The following is a 20940-nucleotide window of genomic DNA, read 5'->3' as shown; positions in this document are numbered from 1 at the left end:
TAAAGCGTTGGCCATAACATTATCTTTCCCTCTCTTATAAAAAATTTCTATACTGAACTCCTACAATAGCAAGTACCACCACATGAGTCGCTGGTTGTTGTTGCGCAGCTGTCAGTGGCGCCGGCAGGATTCTGTTTCATAGTACGCACAAGAACCGCCCGCCTGCTTGTAGGCCACCTTTAACGTCTCGGTTCCCATGAGCACACATACGCAGTCTACTCAGCGAGCGAGTGAGCGAGCAAGAGAGAGAGAGAGATTGATTCATGTTTTTTTGCACTAACGTTACCGATACAACACCACCATAAAACTCTGATTAGCCTACCGCACGCATTTCAAAGACCAGCCAACAGGCCTGAAAAACAACAGCCAGCTAAATAATACAAATAGCCCAGAGAAACGTGCAATAAAAGTCGGCATTAAGCGCAAAAGCAACGGATTCCCTCATTTAGCAGCATCATCATAAGAACAGTTAGGCCTAAAGATAGTAACAACAATATGCAACAGCAAGACCAAACCAAGCTGCTACAATAAACAATCCGAAAAGCCAGATGAGAAAATGAAATGAAATAGTATTCCTACCTATTTGAAGTTCATTCTGCGTCTCCCCGTTGCATCAAACTCTTGCAGAACGGCCTCCGCATCAATTCCAATATCATGATGGATGTTCATCAGTGCAAGTCCACTCAGTCGGTTGTCAGTCATCGTATTCCTGAGATACGTCTTCAAGCGACGTAAACAGCTGAAGGAGCACTCAGCACTGGCAGTGGACACAGGCATCGTTAGGAGAATCTTCATGACAGTGTTTTATGTTTGGGTAGAAGTCTGCAGACAATCTCAAAACCTGGCAGATGTCACTAATGGCCTATTGTGCTGCCTCCATAGTTCAAGCTCCACATCTGCAGTGTCAACATTGGGCATCAAAGCACCATACTCCTCCTTTATCTCCTGCCATAAACTGTCCGTCAACAGTGGCAATTTGTCGGGTAGAAGGTACTGGGCTTTAAGACGTGGCAGTGCAAGGCATACTCTGTCCCTCACCTCTGTGGTCAGGTGGTCGATGAACGGCAAGAAAATGTTTCTTTTCCAGTACTCTTGTGGGTTTGCAGCAGGTGTGTTAGACCTTTGGGTTTGTGTTTTGGCGATGCGAGGCAATGATGGAGTGACTTCAACACTCGCAGCCAGAGAGCATGCTTTTTCCCACATTTCACTGTATGTAGAGTTATCTCGTTTGCTCTCAAGCACTGTCACGAGATCCCTAGCCATCTGAGCGGCTATCGGTAATTCACAGTTCGGGTTCTGTAAGCCATTGCTCAGTGGCGTTAGATGGTGAAGCAGCTCCTGAGTAATAATTAAACAGACGATGAATTCAAACGAGTCCATAGCTCGAGTGAGCGAGGATGCTGTATGATGACTGCATTTGGCGTCTCCGTCTGTTTTCAGCTCAACCAAGGTCGTTAACACGTCAGCATAGTTTTCAATAACAGTAGACAGGCACATATCATGCTGAGACCAGCGGGTATCAGAGAACTTTTGGAGGCGTTTCTTGCTGCTACTGTTGCTCAATAAGCACTGTAAGCGCTTTGGGGAGGCTGTAATGAAGCTCACTATTTCTTGAACAGTGTTCAGGGTGTTGCGAACGACAGGGATCTTAGTGGAATGCACAATTGCTAGGTGTAACGCGTGATTTCTACAGTGCACGTAAACTGCAGCAGGGTACTGTACTCTGATGTGCATCTGAACACCTCGTACCTTTCCACTGACATTCCCAGCACCATCATACCCCTGTCCAACTATATGAGCAGGATCTAAATCCAGTTCTCTTAATCTGTTCAACAAAAGTTGGGTTAAGGTCTCTCCTGTAGTGTCAGCTGTAGAAAAAAATCCTCTTGCACTGAGTAGCTGCCAGAACAGTCCACATACCGAACTACAAGGGCCACTTGCTCAACGTTACTAATATCAGCCGTCTCATCAGCCAATAGGGAAAACCACTTGGCATCCCTGCATTTGCTGAGAATTTTGTCTTGAATCTGTTTTCCACATATCTCAATCAGCTCGTTCTGAATTTGATGACTACAGTATTTTGCGTTAGCTGGTGCATTTTCAACATACTGTTTCAGCAACTCATCTCCCTCAGCACGATATTTCAGAAGCGCCTGAAAATTACTACGCTCATCCGTGTGGCCCCGAATGGGTATGTTTTGCCGGATGACGCGACACGGATGACGCGAAATTCGCCTCAGCCGCGTATTCGCGAGGTGGGACTGGAAAACCCATTAGGGGAGCGACCACATCAGCAAAGTTTCTACAAAAACCACGATAATAGCCACTCATCCCCAGAAAACGGCGAAGTTCACGCCTAGTTTGCGGCACTGGAAAATCTATTATCTATTCCAAACTCACACTTGGCCAAATTCATTGTGAGGGAAGCTTCTCGCAAACGATCAAATATTTCAGACGTTTCAATATGATCTGACCAGGAAGAAGAGTATGCTACAACGTCGTCCAGATATGCCTCACAGTTTCTGACACCAGACAAAACCTTATTCATCAGTTGTTGGAATGTGGCTGGGGCATTCCGGAGACCAAAAGGCATGATGGTATATTGTAAAAGTGGTCTGGAGTGACAAAAGCCGAAATGTCTGAGGCATGAGGAGTCAGGGGCACTTGCCAGTATCCCTTAAGTAAGTCAAGTTTAGTTACATACATAGCGGAACCTACACAATCCACACAATCCTCCATTGGAAGAGGGAAGGAGTCTGGCTTCGTGATGGCATTCACCTTTCTGGAATCATTACAGAAATTAGGTGTCTGGTCAGACTTTGGAATGAGGAGCAAAGGTGAGCTCCATGGACTGGAGCTGGGAACTGCAAAATGCTGGAGGAGGTAATCAACTTCCTGCTTTATTGTAGCCCTTTTTGCAGGATTGATGCGGTATATAAGCAGGATGTTGTTTTATGGGCTGATGATCACCTACATCTATATCATGGCTAAGGACAGTTGTCTGAGTGGGGTTGTCATGGAACAAAGCTAAATGGCTTTTAATAAGCATACATTGTCACCTCGGGCCGAATCAGGCAGATGAGACAAGTGAGCATCTAGATTCGAGAGAATTTCTCAATTTTTCAAACGTGCGCAGGGCACCGAACCACGTTTGTGGCACAGCCCATCCTCCTCAGGGCTGTACACCGGCTGCGGGGGCCACTAAAGGGGGTGAGGCGTCGGGACTGTCACAAGCAAAATAACTCTTAAGCATATTTACGTGACAGGACTTCTTTGCACGATCAGGCATTTTAATTTCACAATCAATGATGACATGCTCAAAGGTTCTCCAATGACAGGAATTGGATTTAACGGAGCAGGCGGAATTACTTGATTGGGTTTACCCACTATTTGGCAGCTGTGGCATGAGCATCAGAATTTGGCAACATCTGATTTTAACCCTGGCCAAGAGAAATAGCGGAGATGGTACGTCTTTCTGATTCCCAGGTGGCCAGACAGACGGTGGTCGTGAGTCAAACTGAACACTTGGGATCGCATTTCAAACCAGATCCAGGAGACAATTTACACTTGAGGACAACATCATCCAACCAGTAAGTAACAGGGTTTTCACCATCTGTCTGTGCTAGGGCAGTAGACAAACAAGTAGCCAGAGTGCTGTCAGACTGCTGGGCCTGAATAAGTTGGGCTTTATCCACTGATAAAGTCAATTCTGCATCCGCATCCATTAATCTCGGGCTAACAGAAACACACTTCTTAGAATTGTTTGACATAGGTGTACCGTCTGAAAAGGTAGCGGGTGGATCATCCATAAACAAATCTTTGAGATCCACTACATCATCGAGTTTCACATAACAGCTTGTGCAGGAAAGATAGGTGCGAGTTACGCACAGTGGGGGCAACATCACACACATCCAAAATAGGATTTTCGATCACCTTGGGGGGGAAGAAACACCTTTCCTCCTGCCGGATCATTCCCGAGGATAAGATTCACACCTGATATGGGTAACTGAGGGCACACGCCAACTCACTCGGCCTGACACGAGGGAGGAAGAAAGATAGGGCGAAAATGGTAAAACACCACCATAGATAAGAGTATTTTGCACCGGTATCCCGCAGGATAGTAATTGGCACTCGGTCAGCCTCATTGTCAGTCAGAGACAGAAATCCCTCAGAGATGAATGGTTTGAACTCATCATCTATCTTATCAGCTTCTCCCCGAACCCAATTCATGTTTCCCTGCTCCCAAGAACAACCAGCAAACAAGTACAGCCCCAAACTTTTTAATATTTACTTTTTAATATCTACACAGCCAAAATAATAAACAAAATTAAACTAAGCCCAATCAACCTATACTTACCTATCAGAAATAAAACAAATTACAAGACTTTTTGTTCATTTAGATACAAGACAATTTTATCAGGCACCCGGTTTTTAAATTCCTCCAGTAGGATAAGCGCCTGCATCTGTGCAAAGTCTATGGCCATTTATCAAAAAGTATCCCCTTCTCCCGCGCAAACTCAACATAGGTCTGGTTGGCAGTTTTTTCACAATTCTGTCGATAAGCCTCAGGAACTAACTCATAGGCACGTAGCACAGTGGCTTTTACAGTGTAATAATTTAAACTCTGCTCAATGGAAAGGCTAGCACACAATTTCTGTGCTTTATCCACTAGTTTACACTGCAACAAAAGAGGCCAAACATTTGGCCAATGCAAAGTGGCTGCAATATGTTCAAAGGCGTTTAAGTAGGAATCCACCTCAGACTCCCTGAACGGTCAAAAAGTGCAATATGCCGGCTTACATCAAAACTGTCCTGAGGGGTGGGGAGAGGTGATTGGTGGTGACTGACGGATGGGTTGATCCCGCTGCTTTTATAAATGGGGAGCCAATACAATCTGTTACAGATTACAAGTACCTTGGTATTGTGCTCCACCATAAGCTTAAATGGGACCTGTGGACTGACCTCATAAGTACTAAGACACAACAAAGAATGTACTTTCTAAAGAAATTGCTATCTTTTAATGTCCACAACAAAATGCTCCAAATGTTTTACTGTGCTTTTATTGAAAGTGTTTAACCTTCTGCATCATCTGCTGGTTTGGCAATGCTACTGAGGCACAGAAAAAGACAGTCAGAAAAACTGTAACAATGGCCAGTAAACTGTTAGGGATTACATTACCAAGTATGGAATGCATCTACAGAGATAGAATGTTAAAGAAGGCAAACAACATTGTGGGTGACCAGAGGAACCCCCTTGCCTCCTCATTTGAACTGTTGCCATCTGGGCGACGATATTGCCTCCCTCTATTCACTAAAAATAGATCCAAGTTTTCATTTGTTCCACAAGCCATTACATTTTTAAACAGGTAATTCACCAGCACCGTATCCCCCATGCATTTTGGCCACTCCTTCCTGGTCACAAAAGATGTCCAGCTGGTCTGGCCTGTCCCCCTCCTCCTGGTATGTGTATGGGTATATGTACGAGTATGTCTATTATGTCTACGAGTAGTCTACTGATGACTTTGCATGTCTATTTGTGAGTATTATGATATGGGTATGTTCAAGTATGTCTACTGGTGATTTTGTGATGTTGTGATGAAATGCCTTGTGATTCTGCCGCAAACCAATTTCCCCACGGGGACAAATAAAGTATCTATCTATCTATCTATCTATCTATCTATCTATCTATCTATCTATCTATCTATCTATCTATCTATCTATCTATCTATCTATCTATCTATCTATCTATCTATCTATCTATCTATCTATCTATCTATCTATCTATCTATCTATCTATCTATCTATCTATCTATCTATCTATCTATCTATCTAGCTCTAGAGCCCTCACCCGCAGGTGCATTGTCTCTGTTTCCAGTTCTCGGTTTCTTTGATACAAAGCACCAACCTGAGCTCCTCAGCAGTCATGCTTGGATAACTCAGGGGGTCTATGTGAGGTGATGGAATGGTTTCCTCCTAATGGTGCTTCACTTCACCACCTACAGCCATTGGCGATAAAGAGAGCAAACCCCTCTCCCCCAGCCGCTCACAGAGGGTCAGTTTTATTTCAGCCTTCTTTGCATTCAAAGGGACTTGCACATCAAAAACATTAGCAATTATCAGCAGATCGGCTTTTCTACATCTATCCAACTTCTCCACAGTGGGATTTGTAGTAACATCGTCTAACTGAAACTACCCCACCCACAAAAAAAACTGCCAACCATAAGCAAAAACGCAGAAACATACATTACCATCTCAAACAAACTTACCGAACGAGCTACCACCAGAAACGGACGAGCCTCCAATTCATGTTAATTCATGTTGGGTGCTGGAAATAAGAGAGGCCCCTCTGGACTGGTGGCAGCAGCTTTATATCCTGGGAGCAGCCACTGGGAACCAATCACCAGCCAGGACACACCTACACAAATCACACTCACCAACCAATCGTAGCACACCACCTGTTTCACATCAAATACACCCACACTCTAACAGAGAAGAGAGAGAAGGAGAGAGAGGAACACAACACAAAGCAAAGCACTAGCAAAGAAAGACAATTTGACCATGGTCATAACAGGGTCATAACAGGGCCTGGGCCATGCTTGTAGGCAGGTGAAGACAGCTCCTAGTGATATCATCAGCCCGGTTACTGGCAGAGTCCACATACCTCCAGCTCTGCAGATTGCTCAACTCCTGGATCTCGGTGACCCTGGTACTGACAAAGACCTTGTACCAGGTTCAGCAGCATGGCTCGAGGTTGGTCATATAATGTGAATGCCTCTGATTCGCCAGTGCACTTAACGAGCTCATTTGCTGTTTAGAGCATTGGTTTAGAGCAGTTTTAAGTAAGAAAAACTTGATTTTGACACTGTGGGAGTAGCCTATTAAAAGGAATGCAGCAATTGCGACTTTTCAGGATTACCATATCGCCGTGGCCGTAATCGTAATCTCGATTAATATATGATTACTTGTGCAGCCCTAAGGGCTACTATCAAAATGTGTAGCTACGTTATGATGCTCGAAGCTGTTTCTTGTCCTGTAGGTGAGTGTAAACTGCTGAGTCTTGACCTGAAGGGTTCGCTCTTCTAAGCTGTGCAATGTGTTTGTTGAGAAGCTGTTTAGTCTCACCAATGTACAAGTCTGTGCACCCCTCACTGCACCTGACAGCATAGACAATGTTGCTCCGTTGGTGTTTTGGTATGCAGTCCTTCGGATGAACCAGGTTCTTTCTCAGCGTGTTGCCAGGTTTGAAAAACACCGGGATATTGTGTTTGGTAAAAATCCTCCAGAACTTCTCAGAAACTCCAGCTACATACAGGATGACAACATGGCCCCGTCTCATGTTGTGTTCCATTTTCCTTGTAGCTCTGATGTTGTTTTTGGATCTAGTTGCTGTTTTGATTAAAGCCCAGTCAGGGTAACCACAGGTTTTCAAAGCCTGTTTGATGTGATTTTGTTCCCTGTCTTTGGACTCTGTGCTTGTAGACACAGTCTCTGCCTGGTAAAGGCCCTGACACAGGCCGACCGTCGGCCGACCGTCGGTTTGGTGTGTCAGGGCCTAAGGTCCGGATTTCTCCCAGCTTGTGTTCCAGGGGATGGTGTGAATCAAAAAGGAGGTGCTGGTCTGTGTGAGTGGGTTTTTTCTCGACACCTCAAAGTCACGTTTACCCCCTTACCCCCCTTTTAAGGAGACTGCACCAGCACAGAACAGCGAACACTTCGGGTCAAGACTCAGCGGTTTACACTCACCTACAGGACAAGAAACAGCTTCAAGGATCATAATGTACATATTTTAGATAGAGAATACAGATGGTTTAAAAGAGGCTTTAAAGTCGAGATGAAACGGCATTTCGAGAGTATCTAACTTCCGTATCGTGACGTATTTCCGAGTGAAACAGGAAAGACAGGCGGGACGTAACGTTGGGAGGAATTTGATTTGAACGTTGAAAAGTGGGCGTGTCATAACACCCGAAGACACACCGAAGTACCGTGCTGTTGCTAGCTAGCTAACTAATGAATCTTAGCCTCTTAGCTCTGTGCGCTAAAAGTTGAAGGTTGATTGATGGGTGGATGTCATGATATTATTGGTTGAAATTAGTTACGGGCATGCTTACGGAAGCACACGGCATATTTTGTTTTACAGGAAGAAAACATGATTGAATTTTGATATAAGAATACAATGAAATTGATTTTTGGTAATTTTTTTGGCATATATTGTTAAATAGGTGCACCGTATGACCGGGGATGTGATCTAAAAGGGTTAAAAAGGCATTTTTCATTTCATCTCGTCTTTAAGGAGGCCATTCAAGTCAAACTGGAGCGACCCCCACTAAACAGAGAAGGGGGGGGGGGGGCTGCCACATCACTTGTTCGCACCCACGCAGTGTAGTGCTAGACTAAGAATAGCCTAGTAATACAGGTGAAAAACAAACTACCTTACTATTTCCTATGAAAGTGTTATTTTTTCCAACTTTATTTACCAGCCTATACCACATTACTAAAAAAAAGTTCGAGTATTTCTGAAAAAATAACAACAAAAAAAAATTATTTACAGGCCTGTAGCCTAAGCCTTGTTTTGTTAGAATGAATTGAATGATGTTTGAAATTACAATACTGTGGCGTGTTCAGCCCCACTGCATATTTAACTGGCTTGTGATGTGGTTAAATGACGTGTAGACAGGCGACTTAGAACTTGAGCTGGTAACCGCGCTTTTATTACCCTGTTCAATATAGGGGTTGGGAGTGGTGGGTTGGGAGATTGCCAAAACAAACAAAGACGCAGCTAACTCTCGACTAGGTGTGTCACGCTCCATTCCCTCGTCAACTTCCCCCACCTTTTGTTCCCCTTTCCTCTCTACACCACTACATCATGTCACTACATCATGTTTTAGTTATTTTTTTCAGAAATGCTTTGATTAAGGAAGGTATATCATGTAAATGTACAGCTAAATAACCAAAAATCTGCAGTCCCATTGTAATTTCAGACATTCAATTTATTTAACAAAAAAAAAACATTTTTTTCATAGGAAATAATATGGTAAAATAATTTGTTTTTCACCTGTATTGCTAGGCTATTCTCTGCAAATTACCACTCTTTGCGGATTCCAATGACCCATTTCGGCCACCATAGCCTAAGGGGGTGAGTCTTGTACTGACTAGCACCGAGGGGCGTGTCTTGTACCGGATTTTTTTTTTGTATTTGGACAAATGATATTGTTCTTGTTTGGCATGGGATGTACAGTATTAATCTGAGAAATAAAGACATACCAATTAGCTTGATGGATTTACTTTCCCCAACAGCTTCTTCAGAGGTTGATCACACTCTTAAGATTGTTTGAAATGTGATGTTATGATGGAAGGAGTAGTTACTATGACACCTTTCAAGAGTCTAGTCAGTATTATGTCTAGAGGGCATGAGCATTTCATTTGAGATGAGATTGCAGTATGTGTTGCTGCTGATATTGCCTCGAGGCTTGATTGTTGGATAATATTCAAATAATGGGTCAAAAACTTAACACATTCTTCAGGAGAGCTCTTACAAGTGAGTACAGTGATTGAGTTTAATGGCTTCATAAACAACTATATAAAACAATTCTTAAAAATTCATGCATTTTCAGTGTAAATTCATTTTGAAATATAGAGGAAATTATGTACAACAGTGTGAACTGTAACAGCGGCTTCACTCAATTGGGCTGTTCACCAGAAATATACTTGGCTGCATAGAACATTGACATTATTGCCTACATAGAAAACAAAATGAAAGGTAAAGAAAAATGAGTTATGTAAAAAGTCTACTTTTATTCAAGATCTAACAGGTGCTTCTATTTGAAAGACACTTGGTTTTGTTAGACCATGATTTAGAAAAATTCAGTTCTTTCCAATTAATTGATTTAGACACACAGAGGAAACTAGAACTGACCGCTAGCAAATAAAACCAAGGAGTACAGCTAAGAAAGAATTATTTCCCATTACCAAAAAGTTACATTCTGGATAGCATTATCATTAAGAACTATCGTACGGAAACTCATTGATATAACTGACAAAAAAGCCTGAGTTGATGGGGAAAGGTAGTCATAACAAATCCAAAAAGCCTGAGAGGAAAAAGACCACTGATTTACTATGTTACAAAAATTTACAATTGTATTATTCATGGAAAAAGTGATATAAGTTGCTCACAAAAAAAAATCCAGGTTATTTTTTACAGCTAAGACAGATAATTAAATAATTCACGCATGATGAAGAAAAAAAAAAGAAAAAAGAAACTGATCAGGAAATGACAAATGCTGTAAATGAGGTACTTTAGATGGTGAGCCCAGGCTGCTTTTGACCAGACACCCTTATATCAACTCTTATCATGATAAATGTGACAAACACATAATTATTAACTTTTCTTATTGATTTAACACATAATTAAATAAAATTGAGAACCACATTAAGCATGAGAGAGACAGAGAAACAGATAAACAGTCAAATACAGGATCCAGTGTCATGGGTCGGTGACAAGGTCAGCACTCAAGGTAAATTGTGTCCGTTTTCAGAGTTAAAAAAAAAAAGTTCAACTTTATAAAAATAATAAAAGAAACTATGCTGCATGCTGTTACGCGTACAGAACAGTGCAGCTTTAAACTCTTTTAAATACAAAAATATGCATTTTTAATTGCTGCCTTGTTTGACCCCGCTCCCTGGCCTTCCATCCCCCAGGTTCCCGAGATACGTTGCTTTTGAAGCGTGGACACCGCAGCCACACTGAGCCGACTGATACACAGTGCTTAATACAACTTTAGGCTTTTGTCCACAGTCCCCATAAGGCATTTCCTGTGTTTGTGAGTCTATGGCTGCTACCACCAGGCCCCGGGTAGGTCCTGTTATGTCTTGCGGCTACTCCAGATCTGCTCGGGCGTGCTCTTGTGGTCTGATGAATATTCGAAAGGCGACCGGTGTCCCATGGGCGAGCGCGAGTCATAGGGCGAGCGCTGGTCTCGGGGTGAGCGAGGTCCGCTGGCTGAGGCCCGCTGGTCCGTCTGCCAGTCCGAGTGGTAGCGGTAGGAAGAGCGGTGGTCCGAGTGGGAATGATCCTTCATGTCCAGCCGATGGTCTCTGTTGGAGCGAAACTCGTCCAGCTTCCTGTGCTTACTGTCACTGTAGTATCTGGGAAGACAGACCAAATCAGCATGACTGGACTGGGCAATCAAATCTGGTATCTTTTCATACGCCAACCAAACCATTACAACACTATTAAGTTGCTACCAATGTTAGAATATTCTGTCAACTTCCAGTACTTTGTGATCTTTGATTTGTATTAAAAAAATCAATATTTTTTGGGCACTTTTGCTTTATTTTGACAGTTGCCAGTAGAAAAAAAAGAACAAGAAAGATGGGAAAGAGGGGGGGGGTGATGTAACAAAGGTCCCAGGCTGGATTAGAATCCGAATACATAGTATGACCCTTGGCCAATTGACCCTTGCTGCTAATTTTATGCTCTTTTTGGAAGTCTAAACAACCAGACCCATTTCAATTCAACAGTCTGTTAGAAAGCAATGATAGCACTGCAGTAGCGAACTCGCTGTGTTTGGTAGATGTACAAACATAAATGGAGTTTCCACTGACATGGGGAGAGTACATATTGACATGTTAATTTTGGGGTGAACTGCTCCTTTAAGCGGCATCGAGGCAGTCTTCCGCCCTCACCTGTCTTGTCGGTCTCTGTCCCTGCTGTCAGGCCTGTAGTGGTCTCGGTCTCGGTCTCGGTGGTCTTTGCCATTGCTGAAGGAGGAGTACGGTCTTTTCCTGGACTCTCCTCCGGTCTTCCTGTGGGAGTCGGAGGTGTGTCGGTCCTTACTGCTGCTGCGTTCGTGGTACCGGCTTTGCGGTTGATGCCTCTCCGAGCTGTAGCTGTCCCTGCTGCTGTCATCCTGGTGAGAGTTGTCCTTTAGCTTCTCGATGTCTGAGGACCAAGACAGAAGATGAAGAGTTACTACTCAGCTAGCAGTACACAATGACAACTTGGACACGGATGCAATTATTATTTTCCATGTACAAGGGAGGGGAAATGATTGTACCTGCATGTTTAAAGCCATGGGTATTTACACTGCTAGTGTTCTGGTCCACTGCCTGTAGGAATGGAATGGAAACACCATCATCATTGAACTGTCCAATAATGTCATCATTACGGGATTTCATAACATGATCTGAAGTCACAACTACAACAGAGTCTTACATACCTGGGCATTCTCTTGCCTTTTCTTGATTGCGTGCTTATACAATTTATGCAGTTTTCTTGCATCAAATTCAGTGAATTTGGAAACGAATATCCACAGATTTCTGTAAAAAAAAAAACCAAAAAAACACAGTTGATTTAATGTATGAACAAGTAACGTAAGCCAACGTCAGTAAAGCGGACACACAAGTATAGTAGCGCCTATCCTTATACATTACTTTGAGATTTATAAAGCTCGCCAAACTGCCTGTATTCTAGACTTAACAAAGTTGAAGAAGTATTCCAGTGTTTCTTCTCAGTACGTCAACTGCATCGCAACTGCAAGCCTCTTTATCGGGAGTCATAAGTAGTATAGATATACTAACTTTCTCCACTGTTTGATCTGGTCGGGGTTTGAATACTCCTTGAGACACTCGGTGATGTGATCTCCAATCTTTATGAGGCACTGTCTTGTGTGTTCCAGCTGCTCGCGCTCCGACAGCCCTTTTTCCGGTCTGTCCAACTGCTTCAGAGCCGCTTTCACTGGTCGCATCCTCTCTTTGCACTGCAACATTGAAAACGAAAAACCATTACACTCAACATGCTGTCTTGTGGTCCTCCTAACCTGGCTACATAATTGTAGATTATGGATGGGAGTTTTCATTTTTTTCCATGAATCCTATAGTGACACGAATTTTAGAGTCAGGTCTGCTGCCAAGATGGGCTAGCAAACTTCAAAATTGACTATTTTACAAGTAAATTAATACAGAAAAATAAATACACCTATTTTTCCTGCCACTCTGACTGACTGATATAGTGTTAATGGAAAAAATATTCCAACCAAAACCCAGGTGGCTGTTGGCATGTTCTATTCAGCCTCAAGAATAAGTCATTTTTGCAGTATATGTATATACAAGATCAATTTTCTATCACCTCAAAAATTTATAGGCTTTCTGTCTAAATCAGGTGCTGAGAAACTGGAGCATGTCTTTGTCACAAGCAGACTTGACTATTGCGATGGTCTCTTCTCTGGACTCCCCCCAAAAAACTATTACACGACTACAGCTAAAACAGAATGCATTCTATCAAGGAATTGCTTGTGCCATATCAACCAACAAGAAGCTTTAAAACAAGTAGACTTAAAACACTTCTTTTTACTGCTGTTTTTAACTCGCTCTTTTGACTTAACACACTAATGTTGTTGTTTTTAGAGCAAATGTCTGCTGCTGTTTTACCTGAATTTACTTTAAATTGTCTATGTCCTCTGCATGTGTGCATGTGTATGTATGTATGTTTTTATGTATGATGACATGTATGTTCTTATTCTGTTTTATTATACATGTATTGCTCTTGGCCTTGTGAAGCACATTGTGTTGCTTTTTGTATGAAATGTGCTATACAAATAAAATTTGACTTGACTATGTGGTAAAGTGATTTTACGAAGTTTCAGCACTACGCAATTCTTCAACTAAGTTGAAATAAATACTGTGATAACAGCACTTACCAGGCTACTTTTGGTCATGATTGTACTACAAAAACAACCCATGTAGTAGTATAGTGTGAGCTCTGATGTTGCTCAGTAAAACCTACCACACTAAAGGTCTTCTGGTCCAGTTCCTCAGACTCCTCAGAGATTGGCACATTCTCTCCACTTGCTGTTATATGGACCGGCGTATCGGAGGCTTTCTTTGTCTTCTCTCGTGTCTCAGCCTTCACTTCGTTCTGTTGAAAAGGACAGGACAATGAGTCATGACACAAAATTATAGTCTTTTTCCTCCTCAATCAACTTTCTACAGTGACATCCTTCAGCATCGTAATTTTACCTTTTCCAAGATTTCTTCTTGTTTATGTATTGGCTCAAGAGGCTTGGCTTCTTTCTTCTCTTTTGGCTCCTTTTTCTCCTTCGTGTCCCGACTTTCCTCTTTCTTCTCCTTTTTGCACTCCTTCTTGATTTCCCTGTCTTTGACCTCCCTCTCCTCTGGTGAAGGGACCTCCTCCTGGTCAGGCTCCTCCTCCTCCTCCTTCACCACCACCACCCTCTCTGCCCGGGCTCTTCTGGGTGGCGGCTTCACCGGCGTCACCTCCTGAAAGGGTGAAGCCACATTATAGACCGACTCAACGTTGTGCACATCCTGGATCTGCAAATGGCTGCGGTTTACCAGTTTTCATTTTGAGTTGCAGAGTGAGTGCTGAGTGGCCAGATTCGATCCCGTGCCGCTGCAACAAGGACTTAGCCTTAATGGTACAAGCTCTACCGATTTAGCCATTGGTCAATTTTGAGATGTAATATTATTTTGCTTCTATAACTACTGTAGTTCTATAAAATATACAAAACAATTATCAAAAATAAGATTAAACAGTTAATTTATGTGCTTTTGTACCAACAACATCAAGTACACCAAGTCCAAAATTAGCTTTAAAAAACAAAAAAAAACAAAGAATTAGTTAGTTCCGAGTTACCAACTATTTAGTAAAACAGGAATATGCACCAACTTCATCCTCAGAAAAAAACGTATTCTGATATGCCAAGTAGCATATTTTTAACATTGGCTACTTTCAATATGCTACTACGAAAACGTGTATTTGCGTCGCTATTCAACAAATAAAATGACATTCTGATAGGATGAAAGGATTCTTTCGCTCTGTTCACTAGTGGAGGGTGATTTTTTTTCCAGTGTTTCAGGAGTATACGCATAGCTGTTGTGATGGCCAGGATAATCCACCTCATTTCAAAAGGAGGAGACCAGAGTGCATGTTGTTGAACCCAGCATAAACAACTTCACAGTGATTGTGAATTGTCTCTTAACAACTTTGAATATAACTTGTTGGATATTATTCCACCAGTTGCTTAGTACTGTACATAACCAGAGTATATGCAGAATAGAAGCAACATCACCTTTACATCACCAACAACAGTCCTCTGGTATTAGTTTCCACTTATGTAACTTTTGTGAAAAGCTTAGGAATTGTTTAGTACTGCCTCCTGCCACTGCTTCCAATAAACAGTTCTCCCTTAGCTTATTAATATTTTTTATTATCCTTACTTATTTTTAGCCATCTTTCTTTTTTAATGTCATTTTACTAAACAAATTATATATTTTTTTTATGAGAAGCACATTGCCTTGTGTATAGCATGTGCTATATAAATAAAGTTTGCCTTGCCTTGTTCTGCTGGCTTTCGTTCGAAATTAGGAGGTGCGCTCGTTTTACTTTCACTTCCCTCAAGTTTCACATCTCTACCTACATAAACAAACGCACATGGGTGCTACTTGTAAAGCAGCCCTACCCACGTCTTTTCAGCAGTTTTGCAACTAATGACCAACTGTTTGACATTAAGACTGTAAAATGTAAATACGTCCGCATGGCTAATGTTCAACCAAATATTGCTTGCATCCAGCCTTTCTGCCTCATCCGGTACCTTTGCGCAGATTTTTACCAGTGTGTCGGTTCTACCGGTATACTGCCCACCACTACTATTCATCTGTAGTGTCTCCCCTTAAAGGTGTACAACATATACAGTATATGCCTACAGTAATATACAGTAGTTTGATTTACCTTTTCCTCCTCAATCTCGTCTTCATCCTCTGACCTCTTGTCTGATGGGGGATCTGAGGATGGACTCTTTATCACCTCATCCATCTTGGTCGGCTTCACAGTTTTGTTCTTCTTACTCCTTGGTTTCCTCTTCCGTGAATTGGCCTGCATGCATCAAAAGAGGCATGATTGTGACAGATGGAATGAGTCGACTGCAGATAACAGCTTATGGTCAGTTTCCATAGGCTAACTGTCTTTTGTTTAACTGCTTCAAACTTACTTCATACAGAGTGTTTTAAAAATGGGACACTCCCCTGCTGCAAAATCAGCCTATAGCCTGAATCAAAGGTTGCTATTGTACTCGTTAGTGGTAGTATATGCGGGCCTTAGACCTCTACAGTGGCAGCCAAATTGCACAAATAAAAGGGAGTCCATCTTCCAAGGCCAAAACACTCCTTTTCCACTGTGCACTTCTATCTCAACATGTTTGTGTTCATTTTACCTGCTGTGCTTCCCATCATTTCTGATGACGTGACTATCCACTTTGTCACTGCACTGTATCTATCCATATCACTCCCATTAGGTCTTCTTGCATTATTGTTGAGAATTGTGTTCCTATACAGACACATGGCACCCTCTAGAGGCTTATTAAAGATGTGTGGATGACTGTTTGACTACTTCCCTGACCTGAAAATGCCTTGTGATGCCGCCGTGAGAAAACAAGCACAGATCCTGTACAGGCCCATGGCGTGTGTGTGTTAAATTACTTGATTATACTAACTTTATTGAAATACCACAAGGTAATAACCAACATAACATACCTTTAAAATTGTTGGGCAACAGAAGACGTATTATCAGGTTACGGTTTACAAATCCCATTACTAACACATGCGAGTTCAGAGCAAATTGTGGAATTTTAAGTTTCACTTTCACAACGGGAGGCTCTGTCAGGTTGAGTATAATGCTACTGGTCTACGGGTCTGTACATCCCCAAATGACACACATGATGTGATGTGCACATCAGGCGCACACACTGTAATGGTCTGATAGCGGTACAGAGGAACCACAGGTTAACTAACTTGATGAGTGGGACATACAGGTTATAAAACAAACGCTTAGTTAGACTTACTGTCCCTGTTTGCCTCTGTGCTTCTTTTTTGGCCAGATCCTTGCTTAGTAATTTGATGAGGTAGTCTGCTCTTGTTTGCAGCTGTTTGGCCTGTGGTTTCTTGTCAGGGTCATCTGGTAGGAGCTGATCGACAAAGAACACACACAAAAAAAACAACAACAAAACATTAGGACAGTAGCACATTTTTTTTTTCTTCTTCCATTGTCAAATTCCTGGTAATCTGATTTATTATGCACATATCACAACTCTGCAAGTAGTCTTGCATTAAGTAATTGGGTTTGAGAGTTAATGAGTTTAAATGAATGAGTACTCTGAGTAATGTCATCCATGTATTCCATCCATGTGGAGCTGAATATAGCTCAGTAAAATTATGACAATAAAAAAACAATGCAAGACCTAAAGCATCACAGAGGGACACTGCTTGGAAAACATGCTGTTGTTTTATATACTTAATACAGTGAATATGCATGTACAGTATACTATTCAAAACAATGCATTATAACTACGTATCTAATCCACTAAAGATCACATCAAAACTTTCTTTGAATTTCAGTTACACCAAATGCTTGGACAAAATAGATTTAAAATGCATTATGGCTGAAATGTGCATCTGAATTTACCTTGTGTGTGAGATTGAGGTCAGGGTCCATCTTGATCATCTCCCAGCTGCCATACCCATACTCATAGATTCCTATGAGGAGACTGGAGTCGTCCTCCTTCCCCCACTCAATGTCGAAGTGCGCTGCCTTTGAGTGGCATGGAATCATATACCTGTAGAAATACAGTGAATTATTTTCAATGTATAGAAATACATTTGGGCCGTACAATACTGTGAAGTGAAAGGATGGCTGTTTTATGGACATCACACGCTTTCATTTTTTTTCTTCACCTTGCATCACAAGATGACAAGCCTGTGCTACTGCAGCACACAACCAAAACCCACATGGAAGTGGAGCATTTTTCTTTTCACATTTCCTGTATATTTTCCTTCTCTTGTGCTTAACTCTCGTTTCTGTTTTCTGTCTCCAGTCAGATTTGAGTGGCTGACAAACTCACATGACAGGAGTTGCGTCAAGACTTGCCCAAATCTAAGTCATAAAAACCAAATATGTTAGAAATAATGGTGGTGTCCCAACAGGATTGGGAGACAGAGATTAAAACACCTCCCATATTACAAAATTAACTAGCTCCCATCATGTAAAATCAGTCATGATGCCAAGTCATGGCTATGATTGGCCTAACAGCCATGTAGTGTGTCCCCAGTCTTACTTCTTTCTCTCCTCAGGGTCAGCAGGAATGGCCTTGTGGAGTGGAGCCAGCTCTTCCTCGTGGGAGATGACGAGCTTAGCATTCACCTGGACCCCAGAGATTCTGAACGTGGGGCCTTTCACCTTCCCTCTTCTGCCTCCTGATGATGAAACACAAGTGTAAAGACAGAGTATCTGTAGGTTTCAGGAGGCCAAATTTCATACTTTAAGACCACAAAGCTGCCAAAACCAGCAGAAAGTTTTGAAACTATAATGGGCAGAATAAGACAAAAAAGACACTAAGAAATTCATTGTTAAGGGACATGAAGTCCAACTATGTTAAGCAAAGCATATAGGATGCATATTGTACCACGAACCCTGTTCAGGAGACGTTTTATTACCTGAGGTCTTCTCCGGTCCACAGGGGTTTTCCCGGAGAGTTCTCACACAGCCGTTGTGAACCGTCTCTGCTAACCGCTTCAGGTCATGTTCAGACTTATCCACGAGCTCAGCATCACGAGCAATAGCGTCCAACCTGAGGAAAGAAGAAAGGTGGTTTTTAGCAACCAGGTAATCAGACTGCATGGCATGTTGCTGACGATTCTGATAAATAAAAACAGTGTGTTACAACTTACCTTTCAAGTGGTCCTCCAAACTTTTTGTAACTCTTGACAAATCTGTAAGTAGTCGAAATGTTAATTAGAAAACGTGAGGTGAAGTCAATAAGATGTGATTCAGTTATCACACAGAATACAGAAATATCCCGTTTGTCAAATCACTACCTCCGGATTTCAGCGTCGCTGAAGCCCTTGATGTTTTCTCGTGGAATAGTCCGAGGCCGTCCTCGTTTCTTCGGCCTCTTGCGGTCCGAGGTGGAGTCGCTGTCGGAGCCAGAGTATCGCCTGTTCCTGCTCCGCCGGCCGTCATTACCGTTAAAGCTGATCTGTTAACAAAAACCGACCAAAATTACATGGAGACCGATCAGGAAGACAACAAAGCTCAACAGTCTGTCATTACAAATTAATGGGTGTGTGCCCAGAAAACGTTAAATCTTGGGTAAAACAATAATCTTTGGTTCTCTGAACCAAACCGGACTTTATCTTTGAAGTATTTTTGGTAACCTAGAGCTAAATCCATCCGGGTTTGACTCCGCTTGGAAGTATGTAACCAGAACCCTGACCGGAACTATGCACATAACCATTCTGTCCCCGTAGTTTTGAGCCTGGTTAGAGCTCGAGAGAGTTGTTAGCAATTTCCGAACACAAGGTAAGGAAATAGTCTTCAGAAAAACGCAAGTTTCATCTCTATGTAGCCCAACAACTCAGACCCATGAAATAATATGCAAGCTACGCCTCCCATGGGGTGTGACCATGGAAGTATTATTTTACTGCAACTGCGCTGCGAGTAAGCGCAGTGTACAGGGTTTGAATTTCAGCTTCCATGTGAGAGATGCAGAAACCATATTTCCATACCATTTCCAACCATATTTTACCAACTTTGAATCAGTTCCAAAACGGAACCGGCTAATGGAACCCAAACCTATTCAACACTTAAGTGAAGGCTGGATAAAGCTGGGCTACATACTTTTCCTTAATTTCCCCAAGGGGATTAATAAAATGCTATCTGATCTATTTTATACTGATTTTGTGAGATTAACTTTGAAGTAACTAAGTCACAATTACAAAGGCAGCTACACAGGCAAGTCATTAAGTTAAATGCCAATTAGCAGTATGTGCCAGCTTTTAAAGAGCTCTGACAATCACCACTTATATATGCAAGTTTTCAAAGTAACATAAGGCAACTAACATAGGTCCGAAGAGGACAAATAGTCGGTGCCTGATTTGTCGGAACAATTTGTGACTGCATTGAATTGCAATCACAAAAATTACAAAATAATTTAATGTGGTAAGGGAAACAGTCTGGAAAGTCATGATAACGTGCCAAACAGACAAACTGCATTTGCAAAGAGTAACGGTAGTAGCAAGTCAAAGCTCACTGACGGGGATAGACTGACGCATGACAAGATACAGTAGTTTCAAGAGTTGCTAAATACCACAAAACTACAGACTCAAAAACTGTACTGAGCTTCACAAAGCTGGTGTTGGCAGGGCTGCCATTCAGGAACCACTTGTATCAAATATGCATAATCTTGTGTAAGGATCACAAAAATGACAGTCCTGAGCAATGGAAAAAAGTAATCTGGTCTGACGAGTTTCAGCCCATTTCCTCCACCCAGACGGGTTCACATCTGGAGAAAGCCAAAGAATGCCTTCAACCCACAAGGTCTGTTGCCAACTGGTAAACATGGTGGTGGATCTGTCACAGCATGACAGCATCCACTGGGAGTCGTTCTAACGGTTGCTCTGCATGGTCATGTAACAGCCAAGGAATATGAGGCCCTTTTACAGGATCGATGGCACCCTAGGGGGCACACACTGTTCCCTCATGATGTTCCCATATTCCAAGAGGATGATGCCGCCAAACACAATGCTAAACAAATTCCAGAGTGGTTTCATGAAAACCAGGATGAAATCAAACTCCTTCCATAGTCTCCCCAGTCAGCAGATCTAAACGTTCACTGAACCTTTATGGGCAGTGGATTTCCACCTCCTTCATCCCTCCAAGAAATGGAGGCTTTCCTTGTTGAAGACAGGTCCAATATCCCATTTCACACAGTTGAGGATGCAGTATGACAGCAGGACAAGAAGGACTTAAGCTGTTCTGATGGCAGACGGTGGCCCTACTCCTCATTAGATACAGATATTCATATTTTGGTAGGTGTTTCCATGTTTTTGTCCACCTCCTGTACACTATTCTTCTGATATTCACAGAACATTTGAG

The 20940-nt window shown here is 42.2% G+C and overlaps 1 protein-coding gene across 1 annotated transcript in view; it reads right to left on the bottom strand.

Annotated features, from left to right (window-relative positions):
- Positions 1–9528: 9528 nt before the first annotated feature.
- chd1 (chromodomain helicase DNA binding protein 1) overlaps positions 9529–20940 on the bottom strand; it is a 31478-nt gene continuing 20066 nt past the window's right edge. Inside the window, exons 23-36 of the mRNA XM_071906074.2 lie at positions 18882–19042; positions 18735–18776; positions 18501–18634; positions 18122–18260; positions 17473–17623; positions 16853–16975; positions 15745–15888; positions 14013–14273; positions 13780–13911; positions 12576–12754; positions 12215–12314; positions 12053–12104; positions 11682–11937; positions 9529–11141 (exon numbers count right to left, since the gene is read on the bottom strand). Coding sequence (XP_071762175.1) covers positions 10859–11141; positions 11682–11937; positions 12053–12104; positions 12215–12314; positions 12576–12754; positions 13780–13911; positions 14013–14273; positions 15745–15888; positions 16853–16975; positions 17473–17623; positions 18122–18260; positions 18501–18634; positions 18735–18776; positions 18882–19042 — 2157 coding nt within the window. The 3' untranslated portion in view covers positions 9529–10858. The remainder of the gene's footprint in view (positions 11142–11681; positions 11938–12052; positions 12105–12214; positions 12315–12575; positions 12755–13779; positions 13912–14012; positions 14274–15744; positions 15889–16852; positions 16976–17472; positions 17624–18121; positions 18261–18500; positions 18635–18734; positions 18777–18881; positions 19043–20940) is intronic.

Source organism: Centroberyx gerrardi, chromosome 2 (genome assembly GCF_048128805.1).
Source record: "Centroberyx gerrardi isolate f3 chromosome 2, fCenGer3.hap1.cur.20231027, whole genome shotgun sequence".
Lineage (NCBI taxonomy): Eukaryota > Metazoa > Chordata > Actinopteri > Beryciformes > Berycidae > Centroberyx > Centroberyx gerrardi.
Note: the sequence above shows the minus strand (reverse complement) of the source record. Positions and strands in the feature narration are given on the sequence as shown.